This window comes from Cervus canadensis, chromosome 4, assembly GCF_019320065.1.
Source record: "Cervus canadensis isolate Bull #8, Minnesota chromosome 4, ASM1932006v1, whole genome shotgun sequence".
In the NCBI taxonomy this organism is placed as follows: domain Eukaryota; kingdom Metazoa; phylum Chordata; class Mammalia; order Artiodactyla; family Cervidae; genus Cervus; species Cervus canadensis.
The window spans coordinates 98,583,997-98,601,448 of record NC_057389.1 but is presented as its reverse complement, the minus strand read 5'-3'; the positions used below and the strand labels follow the sequence as shown (position 1 = coordinate 98,601,448).

At 39.5% G+C, this 17,452-nt stretch overlaps 1 protein-coding gene across 1 annotated transcript in view; it reads right to left on the bottom strand.

The window, feature by feature from the left end:
• Positions 1 to 13,952, bottom strand: part of PRSS38 (serine protease 38) — a 38,410-nt gene extending 24,458 nt beyond the window's left edge. Inside the window, exons 1-3 of the mRNA XM_043467066.1 lie at positions 13,352 to 13,952; positions 12,989 to 13,151; positions 11,959 to 12,230 (exon numbers count right to left, since the gene is read on the bottom strand). Coding sequence (XP_043323001.1) covers positions 11,959 to 12,230; positions 12,989 to 13,151; positions 13,352 to 13,511 — 595 coding nt within the window. The 5' untranslated portion in view covers positions 13,512 to 13,952. The remainder of the gene's footprint in view (positions 1 to 11,958; positions 12,231 to 12,988; positions 13,152 to 13,351) is intronic.
• Between the last annotated feature and the right edge of the window lie 3,500 nt (positions 13,953 to 17,452).

The window sequence follows — 17,452 nt, the reverse complement described above, 5'->3', positions numbered from 1 at the left end:
TAGCCATCTGTATGTCTTCTTTGGAGAAATGTCTGTTTAGTTCTTTGCCCATTTTTTGATTGGGTCATTTATTTTTCTGGAATTGAGCTGCAGGAGTTGCTTGTATATTTTTGAGATTAATCCTTTGTCTGTTTCTTCATTTGCTATTATTTTCTCCCAATCTGAGGGCTGTCTTTTACCCTTACTTATAGTTTCCTTTGTTGTGCAAAAGTTTTAAGTTTCATTAGGTCCCATTTGTTTATTTTTGCTTTTATTTCCCAATATTCTGGGAGGTGGGTCATAGAGGATCTTGCTGTGATTATGTCGGAGAGTGTTTTGCCTATGTTCTCCTCTAGGAGTTTTATAGTTTCTGGTCTGACATTTAGATCTTTAATCCATTTTGAGTTTATTTTTGTGTATGGTGTTAGAAAGTTGTTCTAGTTTCATTCTTTTACGAGTGGTTGACCAGTTTTCCCAGCACCAGTTAAAGAGGTTGTCTTTTCTCCATTGTATTCCTTGCCTCCTTTGTCAAGATAAGGTGTCCATAGGTTCGTGGATTTATCTCTGGGCTTTCTATTCTGTTCCATTGATCTATATTTCTGTCTTTGTGCCAGTACCATACTGTCTTGATGACTGTGGCTTTGTAGTAGAGTCTGAAGTCAGGCAGGTTGATTCCTCCAGTTCCATTCTTCTTTCTCAAGATTACTTTGGCTATTCGAGGTTTTTTGTATTTCCATACAAATTGTGAAATTATTTGTTCTAGTTCTGTGAAAAATACCGTTGGTAGCTTGATAGGGATTGCATTGAATCTATAGATTGCTTTGGGTAGTATAGCCATTTTGACAATATGATTCTTCCAATCCATGAACACGTGTATTTTCTCCATTGTTTGTGTCCTCTTTGATTTCTTTCTCATCAGTGTTTTATAGTTTTCATTGTATAGGTCTTTTGTTTCTTTAGGTTGTCAAATAAATAACCTAACTCTATACCTAAAGCAACTAGAGAAGGAAGAAATGAAGAACCCCAGGGTTAGTAGAAGGAAAGAAATCTTAAAAATTAGGGCAGAAATAAATGCAAAAGAAACTAAAGAGACCATAGCAAAAATCAACAACAACTAATAAAAAAATTTTAAAAAAAATCAACAAAGCTAAAAGCTGGGTTTTTTGAAAAGATAAACAAAATTGACAAACTGTTAGTGAGACTCATTAAGAAAGAAAGGGAGAAGAACCAAATCAACAAAATTAGAAATGAAAATGGAGAGATCACAACAGAGAACACTGAAATACAAAGGATCATAAGAGACTACTACCAGCAGCTCTGTGCCAATAAAATGGACAACTTGGATGAAATGGACAAATTCCTAGAAAAGTATAACTTTCCAAAACTGAACCAGGAAGAAATATAAGATCCTAACAGACCCATCACAAGCAAGGAAATCGAAACTGTAAATCAGAAATCTTCCAGCAAACAAAAGTCCAGGACCAGATGGCTTCACAGCTGAATTCTACCAAAAATTTAGAGAAGAGCTAACACCTATCTTACTCAAACTCTTCCAGAAAATTGCAGAAGAAGGTAAACTTCCAAACTCATTCTACGAGGCCACCATCACCCTAATTCCAAAACCAGACAAAGATGCCACAAAAAAAAAGAAAGAAAGAAAGAAAGAAAACTACAGGCCAATATCACTGATGAACATAGATGCAAAAATCCTTAACAAAATTCTCACAAACAGAATCCAGCAACATATTAACAAAATCATACACCATGACCAAGTAGGCTTTATCCCAGGAATGCAAGGATTCTTTAATATCTGCAAATCAATCAATGGAATACACCACATTAACAAATTGAAAGATAAAAACCATATGATTATCTCAATAGATGCAGAAAAATCCTTTGACAAAATTCAACATCCATTTATGATTAAAACTCTCCAGAAAGCAGGAATAGAAGGAACATACCTCAACATAATAAAAGCTATATATGACAAACCCACAGCAAGCATTACCCTCAATGGTGAAAAATTGAAAGCATTTCCCCTAAAATCAGGAACAATACAAGGGTGCCCACTCTCACCACTACTATTCAACATAGTTTTGGAAGTGTTGGCCACAGCAATCAGAGCAGAAAAAGAAGTAAACGAAATCCAGATAGGAAAAGAAGAAGTGAAACTCTCGCTGTTTGCAGATGACATGATCCTCTACATAGAAAACCCTAAAGACTCTACCAGAAAATTACTAGAGCTAATCAATGAATATAGTAAAGTTGCAGGATATAAAATTAACACACAGAAATCCCTTGCATTCCTATACACTAACAATGAAAAAACAGAAAGAGAAATTAAGGAAACAATACCATTCACCATTGCAACAAAAAGAATAAAATACTTAGGAGTATATCTCCCTAAAGAAATAATGTGTCATTTAAAGGCCAATGTTTCCTTATTGATATCTGTCTGATTGTAACTGGAGTGTTATAATCCCCTACTATTATTTTATCATGGCCAATTTCTCCCTTTCAGTCTGTTAGTATTTATTCTATATATTTAGTTTAACAAATTTAAGAGGATAGAAATTATATCAAACCTCTTTTCTGACCATAAAGATATGAAACTAGAAATCAATTACAGGAAGAAAATAGTAAAAACACAAATGCATGGAGACTAAACAACATGCAACTAAAAAGCAATGGGCAAATGAAGAAAGCAAAGATGAAATCAGAAAATACCTCAAGACAAATAAAAATAAAAGCAATTTTTCAAGATTTATGGTATGCAGCAGAAGTAAATCTAAGAGGGAAATTTATACCTGTAGAAACAAGAAAAATCTCAAACTACATATCATCTAAAGGAATTAGAAAAAGAAGAAAAACAAAACCCAAGGTCATCAGAAGAAAGGAAATAATAAAGGCCAGAATAGAAAACAATAAAATATAGACAAAAATAGAAAAGATAAATGAATCCAAGAGCAATTTTTTTTAATGATAAAGAAAATTAATAAGTGTTTAACCAAGTTCAATAGGGGGAAAAAGAAGACCCAAAAATGAAAGAGGAAAAATTACAAATGATATTACAAAGATACAAAAAAGTTAAAACAGAACACTATGAAAGTTATATGCCAACAAATTGGACACCCTAGGAAAAAATGGATAATTTGCAAAAAAAAAAAACATGCAAACTTCCAAAACTGAATCAGGAGAAATAGAAAATCTGAAGAGACTGATCACTAGTAGTGAAACTGAATCAGTAATGCAAAACTCCCAAGAGGTAAAAGTAAAAGACTGAACAGTTTCACAACTGAAAAGTTAATACCTATTGTTCTCCAACTATTCAAAAAAATTGAGGAGGAGGAAACACTATTGAATTCATTCTACAAGATCACCATTTTCCTGATATCAAAACCAAAGACATTATAAAAATGAAAATTACTGGACAATATCCTGATGAATATAGATACAAAAATCCTCAGCATATTAGCCAACTGAATTCAACAGTATATAAAAAATATCAAACCATAATCAAAAGAAATTAATTACAGGGATGCAAGGATGGTTCAATTTCTGTAGTTCAATATCTGCAGATGGTTCAATATCAATGTGATATACCACATTAACAAGTGCTAAGTCACTTCAGTCATATCTGACTGTTTGTAACCCCATGGACTGTAGCCTGCCAACCCCCCTCTCTCCATGGGGATTCTCCAGGCAAGAATACTGAAGTAGGTTGCCATGCCCTCCTACCACATTAACAAAAGGAAGGATAAAAATCACAAGATCATCTCAATAGACACAGAAAAAGCATTTGACAAAATTCAAAAACCATTTATGATAAAAACTCCCTTCAAAGTTAGTATATAGAGGACATATCTCAACATAATAAAGGCTAGTTATGAGAAACCAACAGCTGATGCCATGCTCAATGCTGAAAAACTGAAAGCTTTTCCTCTAAAATCAGGAACAAGACAAAGATGCCCAATATTTCCTCTTTTGTTTGACATAGTATTGGGAAGTCCTATGGGAAAGATTGAAGGCAGGAGGAGAAGCAGATGACAGAGGATGAGATGGTTGGATGGCATCACCAACTCGATGGACATGGGTTTGAGCAAGCTCCGGGAGTTGGTGATGGACGGGGAAGCCTGGCATGATGCAGTCCATGGGGTTGCAAAGCGTCAGATGAGACTGAGCAACTGAACTGACTGACTGACTGGAAGTCCTAGTCATAGAGGCCAGACAAGAAAAAGAAATAAAAAGTATCCAAACTGGAAGGGAAGAAGTTAAACTGTTACTATTTCAGATGACATGATATATACAAAACCCTAATGTCTCTACCAAAAAACTATTAGAATTAATAAAGGAATTCAGTAAACCTGAAGGATACAAGATTAATATAAAGAAATCCATTGTTTTTCTTTCTAAAAAAACTCCACTAAAATTTAACATATCAGTAATTTTTAATTAAAGTATAGTTCATTTACACTATTATGTTAGTTTCAGGTATACAGCATTGTGATTCAGTATTTTACAGATTCAGTTCAGTTCAGTTGCTCAGTAGTGTCTGGACTCTTTGAGACCCCATGAACCGCAGCACGCCAGGCCTCCCTGTCCATCACCAACTCCCGGAATCCACCCAAACCCATGTCCATTGAGTCGGTGATGCCATCCAAACATCTCATCCTCTGTCATCCCCTTCTCCTCCTGCCCTCAATCTTTCCAAGCATCAGGGTCTTTTCAAATGAGTCAGCTCTTCGCATCAGGTGGCCAAAGTACTGGAGTTTCAGCTTCAATATCAGTCCTTCCAAAGAACACCCAGGACTGATTTCATTTAGGATGGACTGGTTGGATCTCCTTGCAGTCTAAGGGACTCTCAAGAGTCTTCTCCAACACCACAGTTCAAAAGCATCAATTCTTCAGCGCTCAGCTTTCTTTATAGTCCAAGTCTCACATCCATACATGACTACTGGAAAAACCACAGCCTTGACTAGACAGACCTTTGTTGACAGAGTAATGTCTCTGCTTTTTAATATGCTGTCTAGGTTGGTCATAACTTTCCTTCCAAGGAGTAAGCATCTTTTAATTTCATGGCTGCAATCACCATCTGCAGTGATTTTGGAGCCCAGAAAAATAAAGTCAGCCACTGTTTCCACTGTTTCCCCATCTATTTCCCATGAAGTGATGGGACTGGGTGCCATAATCTTAGTTTTCTGAATGTTGAGCTTGAAGCCAACCTTTTCACTCTCCTCTTTCACTTTCATCAAGAGGCTCTTTAGTTCTTCTTCACTTTCTGCCATAAGGGTGGCGTCATCTGCATATCTGAGGTTATTGATATTTCTCCTGGCAATCTTGATTCCAGCTTGTGCTTCTTCCAGCCCAACGTTTCTCATGATGTACTCTGCATATAAGTTAAATAAGCAGGGTGACAATATACAGCCTTGACATACTCCTTTTCCTATTAGGAACCAGTCTGTTGTTCCATGTCCAGTTCTAACTGTTGCATCCTGACCTGTATACAGGTTTCTCAAGAGGCAGGTCAGGTGGTCTGGTATTCCCATCTCTTTCAGAATTGTCCACAGTTTATTGTGATCCACATAGTCAAAGGCTTTGGCATGGTCAATAAATCAGAAGTAGATGTTTTTCTGGAACTCTCGCTTTTTTGATGATCCAGCGGATGTTGGCAATTTGATCTCTGGTTCCTCTGCCTTTTCTAAAACCAGCTTGAACATCTGGAAGTTCACAGTTCACGTATTGCTGAAGCCTGGCTTGGAGAATTTTAGGCATCACTTTACTAGCGTGTGAGATGAGTGCAATTGTGCGGTAGTTTGAGCATTCTTTGGGATTGCCCTTCTTTGGAGTTGGAGTGAAAACTGACCTTTCCAGTCCTGTGGCCACTGCTGAGTTTTATAGATTAAACTTCATTAAAAGTTATTACAAAAAATGTTATTACAAGATAGTGACTGAAATTCCTTGTACTATACAATATATCCTTGTTACTTATCTATTTTATATGTAATATTTTATATCCCTTTATCTTATACTCCTAGTTTGCCACTTCCCTTTCCCTAACCCTTTGGTAGCCACTAGTTTGTTTTCTAAATCTGTGAGTTGGTTTCCATTTTGCATATACTCATTGGTAGTATTTTTTAGATTCCACAAATTAGGAATATGACTCACACAGTATTTGTCCTTCTGTGTATAAATTATTTAACTAAGCATAATATTCTCTAGATCCATCCACATTGCTTCAAATAGCAGAATTTCATTCACTTTTATGGCTGAGTACATATATATATATATATATATACATGTATATATATGTACATACATACACACATATGTTGTCATCCACACAGTCAAAGGCTGTATAAACAACTGTGGAAAATTCTTAAAGAGATGGGAGTATCAGACCACCATACCTGTCTCCTGAGAAACTTGTATGTGGGTCAAGAAGCAACAGTTATAACTGGACATGGGACAACTAACTGATTCAAAATTGGGAAAGGAGTATGACAAGGTTGTATATTATCACTCTGCTTATTTAACTTATATGCAAAGTACATCATGAAAATTGCCAGGCTGGATGAATTGCAAACTGGAATCAAGACTGCTGGGACAAATATCAACAACCTCAGATACACAGATGATACCACTCTAATGGCAGAAAGCAAAGAGGAACTAAAGAGTCTCATGGTGAGGGTGAAAGGGGAGAGTGGAAAAGCTCTCTTGAAACTAAACATTCAAAAAACTAAGATCATGGCATCTGGCCCCATCACTTCATGGCAAATGGAAGGGATAAAGAGGAAGCAGTGACAGAATTTATTTTCTTGGACTCTGAAATCACTGTGGATGGTGACTGAAGCCATGAAATTAAGACATTTGCTCCTTGGAAGGAAAATCATGACAAACCTAGACAGCACGTTAAAAAGCAGAGACATCACTTTGCCAACAAAGTCCATGTGTTTCCAGTAGTCATGTACAAATGTGAGAGTTGGACCATAAAGAAGGCTGAGCGCTAAAGAATTGACGCTTTTGAACTGTGGTGCTGGAGAAGACTCTTGGGAGTTCCTTGGACTGCAAGGGGATCAAACCAGTCAATTCTAAAGGAAATCAATCCTGAATATTCACTGAAGCGGAAGCTCCAATACTTTGGCCACCTGATGCAAGGAGCCAACTTACCAGAAAAGATTGAAGGCTAAAGGAGAAAGAGGCAGCAGAGGATGAGATGGTTAGATAGCATCACTGACTCAATGGATATGAATCTGAGCAAGCTCTGGGAGATGGTGAAGGACAGAGGAGCCTGGCGTGCTGTTGTCCGTGAGGTTTCAAAGGGTCATACATGACTTAGTGACTGAACAACAAATATGTGTGTGTATGTGTGTGGGCATATATATACATATATGGCTCAGCAGTAAAGAATCTGCCTGCAGTGCAGAAGACCTGGGTTTGATCCTTGGGTTGGGAAGATCCCCTGGAGGAGGGCATGGCAGTGCACCCCAGTATTCTTGCCTGGAGAATTCCCTTGGACAGAGGAGCCTGGAGGGCTGCAGTCCATGGGGTTGCAAAGATCCGGACACAACTAAGTGACTAAGCACAGCACAACATGATCATACTACCCTAAATCATTACAGATTTAATGCAACCCTCACCAAAATACCCATGATATTTTTCACGGAACTAGAACAAATAATCCTAAAATTTATATGGAGTCTCACACACACACACACACACACACATACACACACACACACAACAAATAGCCAAGGCAATGTTGAGAAGAGGGAACAAAGTTATAAGTATCATGGTGGCTGACCTCAGACTATACTACAAAGCTTCAGTACTCAAACAGTATGGTACTGGCACATAAAACAGGCATGTAGATCAATGGAAAACAATAGAGGACCCAGAAATAAATCCACATACTTATGTTCAATTAATCCACAACAAAGGAGGCAAAAATATACAATGAGAAAAAGGCCATCTTCAATAAATGGTGCTGGGAAACTGGAATAGCTACATGTAAAATAATGAAATTAAAACATTTTCTCATACCACATATGAAAATAAACTGAAAATGGATTAAAGACTTAAACATCAGACCAGAAACCACAAAACTCTTAAAAAAGAATATACACAGAACACTCTTTGATATGAATTGTAGCAATAGTATTTTGGGCTTGTCTCTTTAGGAAAGAAAGGAAAATGAAAAATAAACAAATGAAATCAAGTTAAACTTAAAAGTTTTAGCAAGGTAAAGGATACCACTAAGAAAGTTACAAAATGAAAGGACATCCTACTGAATGAGAGAAAATATTTCCAAGTAATATGTCCTATAAGTGTTAATATCCAAAATATATAATAGGTTATACAACTCTCTATATATTTATATCTATATATATCTATATGTATATCTCCTATCTATCTAAATTCAATTTAAGGATGGACAGAAGACCTGAACTGACATTTTCCCTAAGGAGACACACAAATGGCCAACAGGCGCATGAAAATATGCTCAACATTGCTAATCATCAAAGAAATGCAACGCAAAACCACAGTGAAATACCACCTCACACCTGTCAGAATGGCTATCATCCACAAGATCATGTTAATAAAGACCATCAATGAAGCTGAACAGAACAGTAAAAATATATATATATAAATAAAGATGGTTTAAGATGACACCATTCCTGCAGAAAACCAGGAGGAACTAAAGAGCCTCTTAATGAAAGTGAAAGAGAAGAGTGAAAATTTTGGCTTAAAACGCCACAATCAAAAATGAAGATCATGTCATTTGGTCCCATCACTTCATGGCAGATAGATGGGGAAACAATGGAAACAGTGACAGACTTTATTTTCTTGGGCTCCAAAATCACTATAGATGGTGACTGCAGCCATGAAATTAAAAGATAGTTGCTTCTTGGAAGAAAAGCTATGACAAACTTCGACAGTATATTAAAAAGCAGAGACATTACTTGCTGACAAAGGTCTGTATAGTCAAAACTATGGCTTTTCCAGTACGTATGGATGTGAGAGTTGGGCCATAAAGAAAGCTGAGAACCAAAGAATTGATGCTTTTTTTAAAACAAAAATTATTTATTTTTTAATTGAAGGGTAATTGCTCTACAAAATTTTGTTGTTTTCTGTCAAACATCAACATGAATCAGCCATAAGTATATATATGTCCCCTCACTCTTGAACCTCCTTCCCATCTCCCTCCCCATTCCACCCCTCTTGAGTTAATTGGGATATGTGGTACGTATATGCAATGGAATTTACCCAGCCATAAAAAAGAATGAAATCTTACCATTTGCAACAACATGGATGGATCTAGAGGATATTGTGCTAAATGAAATAAGCCAGACAGAGAAAGACAAATGTTGTGTGTGTGTGTGTGTGTTGTTGTTGTTGTTGTTGTTGCTTAGTCGTGTCTGACTCTTTGCAACTCCATGGATCCTCTGTCCATGGAATTCTCCAGGCAAGAATACTGGAGTGGGGTGCCATTTCTTTCTCCAGGAAATCTTCCCAACCCAGGGACTGAACTCAGGTCTCCCGCATTGCAGGCAGATTCTTTACCATCTGAGCCACCAAGGAAGCCCAAATATTGTATGATTTCACTTATATGTGGAATCTAAAGAAAACAAATGAACAAACAGATACAGAGAAAAAACAGGTGGTTGCCAGAGGTGAGGGGTTGGAGAATGGAAAGAAATAGGTGAGGAAGATTAAGAGGTACAAACTTCCAGTTGTAAAATAAATGAGTCACAGGCATGAAATGTACAGTGTGCAGAATAAAATAAAAAATTATGTAATATATTTGTATAGTGACATATCATAATTAGACTTATCATGGTGATAATTTTAAGCTGTGGAGAAATACCAAATCACTATGTCATATAACAGGAACTAATATATCAATTAGACTTCAAAGACAAACTCATAGAAAAAGAGATTAGTTTTGTGATTACCAGTGGCAGGGGAGTGTTGAGGGAGGATGGAATTGGTTGAAGGCAGTCAAAACTTATAAACTTCTAGCAGTTACAAGATAAATAAGTACTAGGGATGTTATGTGGGCTTCCCAGGTGGGTCAGTGGTGAACTAAATCATGTCCGACTCTTTGCAGTCCCATGGACTGTAGCCCATCCGGCTCCCCTGTCCATGGAATTCTCCAGGCAAGAGTACTGCAGTAACTATTCCCTTCCCCAGGGGATCTTCCTGACCCAGGGATTGAACCTGGATCTCCTGCATTGCAGGCAGATCCTTTACACTAGGGAAGCCCAATAAACTAGATAGAGGATTCTAAAATAGTGCTTGTCAACACCAGTGTCCATGTGATAGAGTGAGCTCCCCTAAATGTTGCCACCAGCGTCTATGTCTGCAGGTTGAGCTCCAGTTGCTTCCTACCTCTCGGGGAGACTCTCCAAGATAAGTAGGTGGATCTGACCCAGGCTCCTTTCAAATTACTACTCTGCTCTAGGTCCTGGAGCATGTTAGATTTTATTCGTGCCTTTTAAGAGTGGAGTCTTTATTTCTCACAGGTTTCTGAGTGTCCCAAAAGTAAGGCCTGTTGGCCTCCAAAACCAAATATTCCTGGTATAGGACCCCAGGACCGGGGAGCCCAATGTGAGGTTCAGACCCTTTATTCCTTGGGGAGAAGCTCCATATTTGTAATTATTCTATTTGTGGGTCATCCACCCAAGCGTATAGGTCTTGACTATACTATGACTTTGCCCTTCCTACCCATCTCTTTATGATTCCCATCTTTAGTTGTAGAAAATCTTCTCTGGTGGATTCCAGTCTTTCTCATCAATAGTTGTTTTATCAATGACTGTAATTTATGTGTTCCAGTGAGAGGAGGTGTACTCTACCATCTTGGCTTTATCTCCCTAATTCCAGTCTCTGTCTTTTGATTTGAGAGTTCAACCATTTACATTCAAAGTAATTATTGGTAAGGAGGAACTTGGTTCTGTCATTTTACTACTTACTTTATACATGCCTTATAGCTTCCCCCTTGCCTCATTTTCTTGCATTCCTGTCTTCTTTGCATTTAGTTGATTTTTTGTAGTGAAATATTTAAATTCCCTCTTAATTTCCTTTCATGTTTACCATGGGGATTACATTTAACATTCTAAAGTTTTAACATTCTAATTTGAATTTATATCAGTTTAACTTCAATAAGAGTTTTTTTTTAATTAAGTAAAGCAGATGTTAAACTTTCTTAAACTGATATAAGATATCAATTTGAAATCTCCAAATCAAGCCATAGATGCAACAGTAAGCTATTAGAAGCATTTCAATTAAAATAAAAAGCAAGAAAAAGAGACCTAGCAACATTTCTACTAGAGGTTCTAATCATTGCAATAAGATAAGAAAAATTAATTAAGGATAAGATATAGAACAGGAAGTGATGAAGCAAGCTTTATCTGAAGAAAATATATTTGACAATCTAGAACAATTAAATAATCAACTGACAAACTATTAAAAATTAGCCCTATATGGTGAGTGGAAATATTATCAATACACAGAAATCAACAGCTGTGTCTGATTAGCAAAATGCAATTAAAAATAATCTTTTATATAACCATAGAAATCCTAAAATACAAAGATTTAAACCTAGAAAGAAAGTACAAGGCCTTTATGGATAACTAGAATAACTAATGTGTTTTTTCATAGGTTAAAAAAGATTATAAATTGAATTTAAAATTTTAAGAACAACTACGCTGGAAATTTGTGCTCTTGGTATACAAAATATTAGTTTCACACTCAAAGTAGATGTAACTACTTCTCTATATAGAACAAAGCCAGCCAGGAATAAAGCACAACTCCACATTGACAGAGAAACATATTGTGATTGATGGATGGATAAAGATTCCAGTCCTCAGATACTTGCAAGCTCTTAATGGACAGAACATGTTCTCTCCGGTAATGTCATAAAGCCATCATCTCTTCCACAAACTCCAATAAAGGGATCCACCCTGCACTTTGTTTTCTTACCTTGTTGGGAGATGGATCCCCATCCTGTAGCCCAGCAAGAAAGGTTCGAAAGAGTCAAGTCTGGGGGTGCAATACAGACGGGAAGCACAGCGTCGGAAAAAACAATGCGGCTTTTCAGCTGCACCAGAGCGACGTCGCCTCCAATAGGGTGGTACAATTCATAGGTGGGGTGTATGATCACCCTATTCACCTCAAACCACTGTGTGTGATTGCCAGCAACCAGGAGGTCCACAAGGCCCACATATATATCATATGCCTCAGTGTTCGTACTCCTGTAGAGAGAGAGAACAAAGGTACAGTTGTTCAAGCACCTGAACCATGGGAAGAGGAGCTTCCATGAGCTCACAGGCCCAAGGAGTCCTGGAACATGGGGGCCTGGGCATCCAAGCTCTCAGCCAGGATGTGGAAAGTGAGCCGTTCCAGCACAGTAGGGACCTGACTGGCAGAATTGCTCCCAAAGAAGTCCTGACCTGAGTACATGGAGGATTCAAGGACTCACTAGTATCTGCTGGATGGTGAGCTTGTCAGATGTACAGTGAGCTGCCAACGAGGATACTTCTTTTTTTTTCTTTCCATTTATTTTTATTCTTTGGAGACTAAATACTTTACAATATTGTAGTGGTTTTTGCCATACATTGACATGAATCAGCCATGGATTTAGATGTGTTCCCCAACCCGATTCCCTCTCCCGCCTCCCTCTCCATCCCATCCCTCTGGGTCGTCCCAGTGCACCAGCCCTGAGCACCCGTCTCATGCAGAGGATACGTCTTTCATCACCTCTTATCTTATCATCCTAAGATGTGACTCCTCACCTCACCTCTCATCCTATTATTTTGTTCCACACCTATCCAGAAGAGCTGATGGCCCTACGGGAGCCCTCAGTCCTGTGCAAGAAGCTGTAGTGAATGGAGCTGTGTGCTGGGTCCCATTCTCTCCCCAACTTCGAGAAGTCCCAGGCCTATGTAGTCCATGTGGTTGGTCCTGCAGCCCTAGACCTCCATGGGAAGGGTATCCATCACCGCCCACTCACCTGTCAAAGCAGTGGGCAGCCGACAGGATCCAGTACTCATCAACGATGGACCCACCACAGATGTGGAAACCTGTGTAGTGCACACTGACCTGCCACGGCCACTTTCTCTCAAGGGCATCCACGCCTCCCAGTATCCTCCCTTGCACAGGACGCTGGCCACAGGCTGAAGGAAGGATGACAAAGCGTGTGAGTAGCAGCGGCACCAGGGTGGCCACATGCAAAGGGAAGGGAGGGAGAGTGGGAGGCGTGGAAAAAGGAAAGGACCGCGGAAGGCTGGGTCTCCACCCATGGGAGTCGGAAGCCCGGGATTCACCGGATTCACCACCAGGACCACCGCCAACCTGGGCTTGGGGGGCGCCCTACCCACATCACGGCTAAAGGCGACGTCCTCACTGGCAGGGTGCCTGTGGGCTGTGGCTGCAACCTGGGTGGGAGGCAGGAGAAAAAGGAGTAGGAGGAGGCTCAGGGTCGTGGGCCAGGGCTCTCCAGGCACAGTGTGAGGGCCAGTCAGGGCGGCGGCCATGTGAGCCTGCCTCAAGGATGTCAGGGCTGGAGCGCACGACCTGTGACGTCATAAACACGTGACGGTGCCCAGGCGCACGATGGTAGGAAGGCCCCACAGCACAAGCACCAGCTGTCTCGCTCCTCCACACACCGCCTCCCCCACCCCACCATGGCTGGCTCTCTGTGGTTTCACTCCCTGGAGGGTGCTCAGTTAGACTCTGGCTGGTCTTTCTCCCTGGATGGTGGTGGTCTCTCTCCCTACTCAGCTGCCTGGCTGTTGGTTAACGCAATGGGAATAATTTCATCCCGAGTCTCCCAGCATCCAGCCAGCAAGCTTAACTTTGGTCATGTCTCAGTTCCAGCATTTCAGAAATACACAAGCACTTTTCACACCTCTTCTTGATCATATTGATGTACCATTGAATAAAGCAAGTTATACAGATGTTGGGGATGAAAAGGGGTTGGAGAAATGCACTGTAGTACTTAAGCCCCCTCTCTGGAAACTTCAGAACTCTGTTGCTGTGACAATACATACACAAATGAACAGGACTATATTCCAACATTTACAGACACTGAAACTGGAATTTTATTTTCGCATCTCATAAAAGTGTATAAACTGTTCTTAGTTAAGAATGAACACATGTACATTAGTTCAGATGTACAGAAGTCGGTAGTTGCCAACCTCTGCTCTGGTTCTTATATTTCTTTTTTTAAAAATAGATTTTATTTTTTATAGCGATTTTAGGTTCACAGCAAAAGTAGACAGAAGGTACAGAGGTTGTTAATGGGCAGTCAATGCATGTATCAGTGTAGGACGTATTGGGACATCTCTGTACACTGTATTTCTTGATATTAATCCCTTGTCTTTTAAACCTATTGCCAGTAATTTCTATTTCTCCACTGTTTCTTGTTCTTTAATATGTTTCAAGTGTGTTCATTATTGTTCAATGGAGAACTTTTATAATGGCTGCTGTAAAATCCTTGCCCAGCAATTCAACAGCTATGTGAGCTTGATGTTGGTGCTCATTAAGTCTTTTCTTTTTTTTTTAATTTAATTATTTTAATTGAAGGCTAATTACTTTACAATATTGTGGTGGTTTTTGCCATGCATTCACATGAGTCAGCCATGGGTGTACATGTGTTCCCCATCCTGAACCCCCCTCCCATCTCCCTCCCCATCCCACCCCTCTGGGTCAGCCCAGTACAACAGCCCTGAGCACCCTGTCTCATGCATCCAACCTGGACTGGAGGTCTGTTTCACATATGATAAAGTACATGTTTCAATGCTATTCTCTCGAATCATTCCACCCTTGCCTTCTCCCACAGAGTCCAAAAGACTGTTCTATACATCTGTGTCTCTTTTGCTGTCTCACATATAGGGTTATCATTACCATTTTTCTAAATTCCATATATATGAGTTAGTATACTGTATTGGTGTTCTTCTTTCTGACTTACTTCATTCTGTATAGTAGGCTCCAGTTTCATCCACCTCATTAGAACTGATTCAAATGCATTTTTTTCATAGCTGAGTAATATTCCATTGTGTACATGTACCACAGCTTTCTTATCCATTCATCTGCTGATGGACATCTAGGTTGCTTCCATGTCCTGGCTATTATAAACAGTGCTGCAATGAACATTGGGGTACACATGTCTCTTTCAATTCTGGTTTCCTCAGTGTGTATGCCCAGCAGTGGGATTGCTGGGTCATATGGCAGTTCTATTTCCAGTTTTTTAAGGAATCTCCACACTGTTCTCCATAGTGGCTGTACTAGTTTGCATTCCCACCACACCCTCTCCAGCATTTATTGCTTGTAGACTTTTGGAGAGCAGCTGTTCTGACCGGCTAATAGTCTTTTCTTATTGGAATTGAGAGTTTACTGGTTCTTAGTGTGACAAAGGCTTAGTGTGACAAGGGCTTCTCTGGTGGCATAGATGGTAAAGTGTCTGCCTGCAATGCAGGAGACCTGGGTTCCATCCCTGGGTTGGGAAGATTACCTGGAGAAGGAAATGTCAACCCACTCCAGTACTCTTGCCTGGAAAATCCAATGGGGCAAGGAGCCTTGTAGGCTACAGTCCACGGGGTTGCAGAGAGTCGGACACAACTGAGTGACTTCAATAGTGTGACAAATAATTTTGGACTGTGTCCTATGCATTTTGAGTATTACTCATGAGACGCTAGTTCCTACTTAAATCTTCTATTTTAGCAGGTTGAAAAATCTGTTTAGGTCCAGAATGCACATCCTGGCTCACTCTGGTGAACTGTGGTTCCAACAGCAGTTTATCAAGTCTCTGCAGGGCTAGTCTTGTTTGTCCACTTGCATGCTTCCAAGATGATGGGATCCCACCTCATAGTATTCTCAGTGCTGGCTTGAGATGGGGAAGGGTGTTACCTCCTACTGCAGGTGAGGAGAGAAGACAGGCTCTACAATGTGTCTGACTTGCATGTCCTATCCTTCCTGCAAGAGGTTGTGAAGTCAGATAGCATTGGTTCTCAATCAGGGGTGATGTTCCAAGAGCACATTTGGTAATATCTGTATACATTTTTGATTATAGGAATTGGGGGAGTGTGCTATTGGCATCTGATGGGTTATACAAGGATACTGCTGTACATCCTATAGTGCATAGTATATCCTTCCAGAGCAGAGGCTTTTCCAGCCCCAAATGTCAATAATGCTGAGTATGAGATATCTTGGCTCACAGGTTCCATGAGGCCCACCTTACTGAAGGGAAAAGAGGTTGGAACATAGCCTCTTACCAGTGAATTCAGTGTCTGCAATGCCTGTTTGGGAATTGCAGCTCTCCTCATGTTTGCCGCAAGACCAGAGTGGTGAAAAGGTTTTTGTCATGGTAGGCAAAACTTTTCTGGACCTTCAGCTTTTCTTAAGGCATGTGTATGTGTGTGATTTCCAGGTTGGTATTTCCAGATTTCAGGCTTCTCTAACCTCAAGTTGGATACATGGGAGGAAAGAAAACCCCAGGAAACTCCCCATTGGGTTAGTATTTGAGTCCTGAGGTCCCTAGCTAATTTGCCTCCTTTTGTCCACCTTTCAGAATCTAATGGTAAGTGGCTTGTGGCATTGTGGTCACTGGGAGGAATAAAGTGAAATGTATTCATTTTTTCTAAACTTTAAAGAACTTGACATCCTTAATGACTTTTGTTTTCTTCTCCCAGCTGAGTTTGTTTCCTACAAATTGCTGTTTTCAACTTGATTGATTCAATGCTTATTTTCTGTGTTTAGAGATTTTCCTTGGATGTCTGGTCTTCTATTTGACATTATGAGTGTTGGAATAAAAAGTGATTGGAAATTCTGGGATGTGAACCTAGCTTGTTTAGTTTGAACTTCCTAGGGAGAGAACTGGATGAGTCATGGGAGAGATGCTAATGTCAGTATCTTTAGGACATCTTTCTTGGACTTGTTAGCTTCTCCAGAGGATCCCAAACTCCTTCTTGAATGGTGGGAGTCTTACTTCAGGGTTCTGGCAGCTCAGATCAAAGGTGGCATACTCTTCATTAAGTAAGCCATCTCCTAATCTTCCAATTTTGGCATCTAAGGGCCCTGAACTTCCCTGCAACTCCTCAATGTGAATTACTTGTTTTACTCCCAGCAGAAAACAAAACTTCAGATTTTTGCAATAGTCAGTAAGGTATACTAGCCTAGAGATATGGAACAGGGAGATTTGGGGATATAACTGTCTAAAACAGCTTTCCCTCCAATATTCTTTCCTTCCTAGTCAGATCTAGACACAGTGTTTCTTTTTGAGAATTCTGTGTTATAGATCATTATGTTTTTGCCTTTCTTCATAGCCCACTCAATTCTTTAAGGTAAATTACTATGTATAGATCCACCATCCACTTGTCAAAACCTTTTTGATTAAGGTATAATATACAAATAGTAAATTGTATCCAATCATGCAAGTCTTGACAAATAAATACAGTCCTGTTACCACCACCATCAA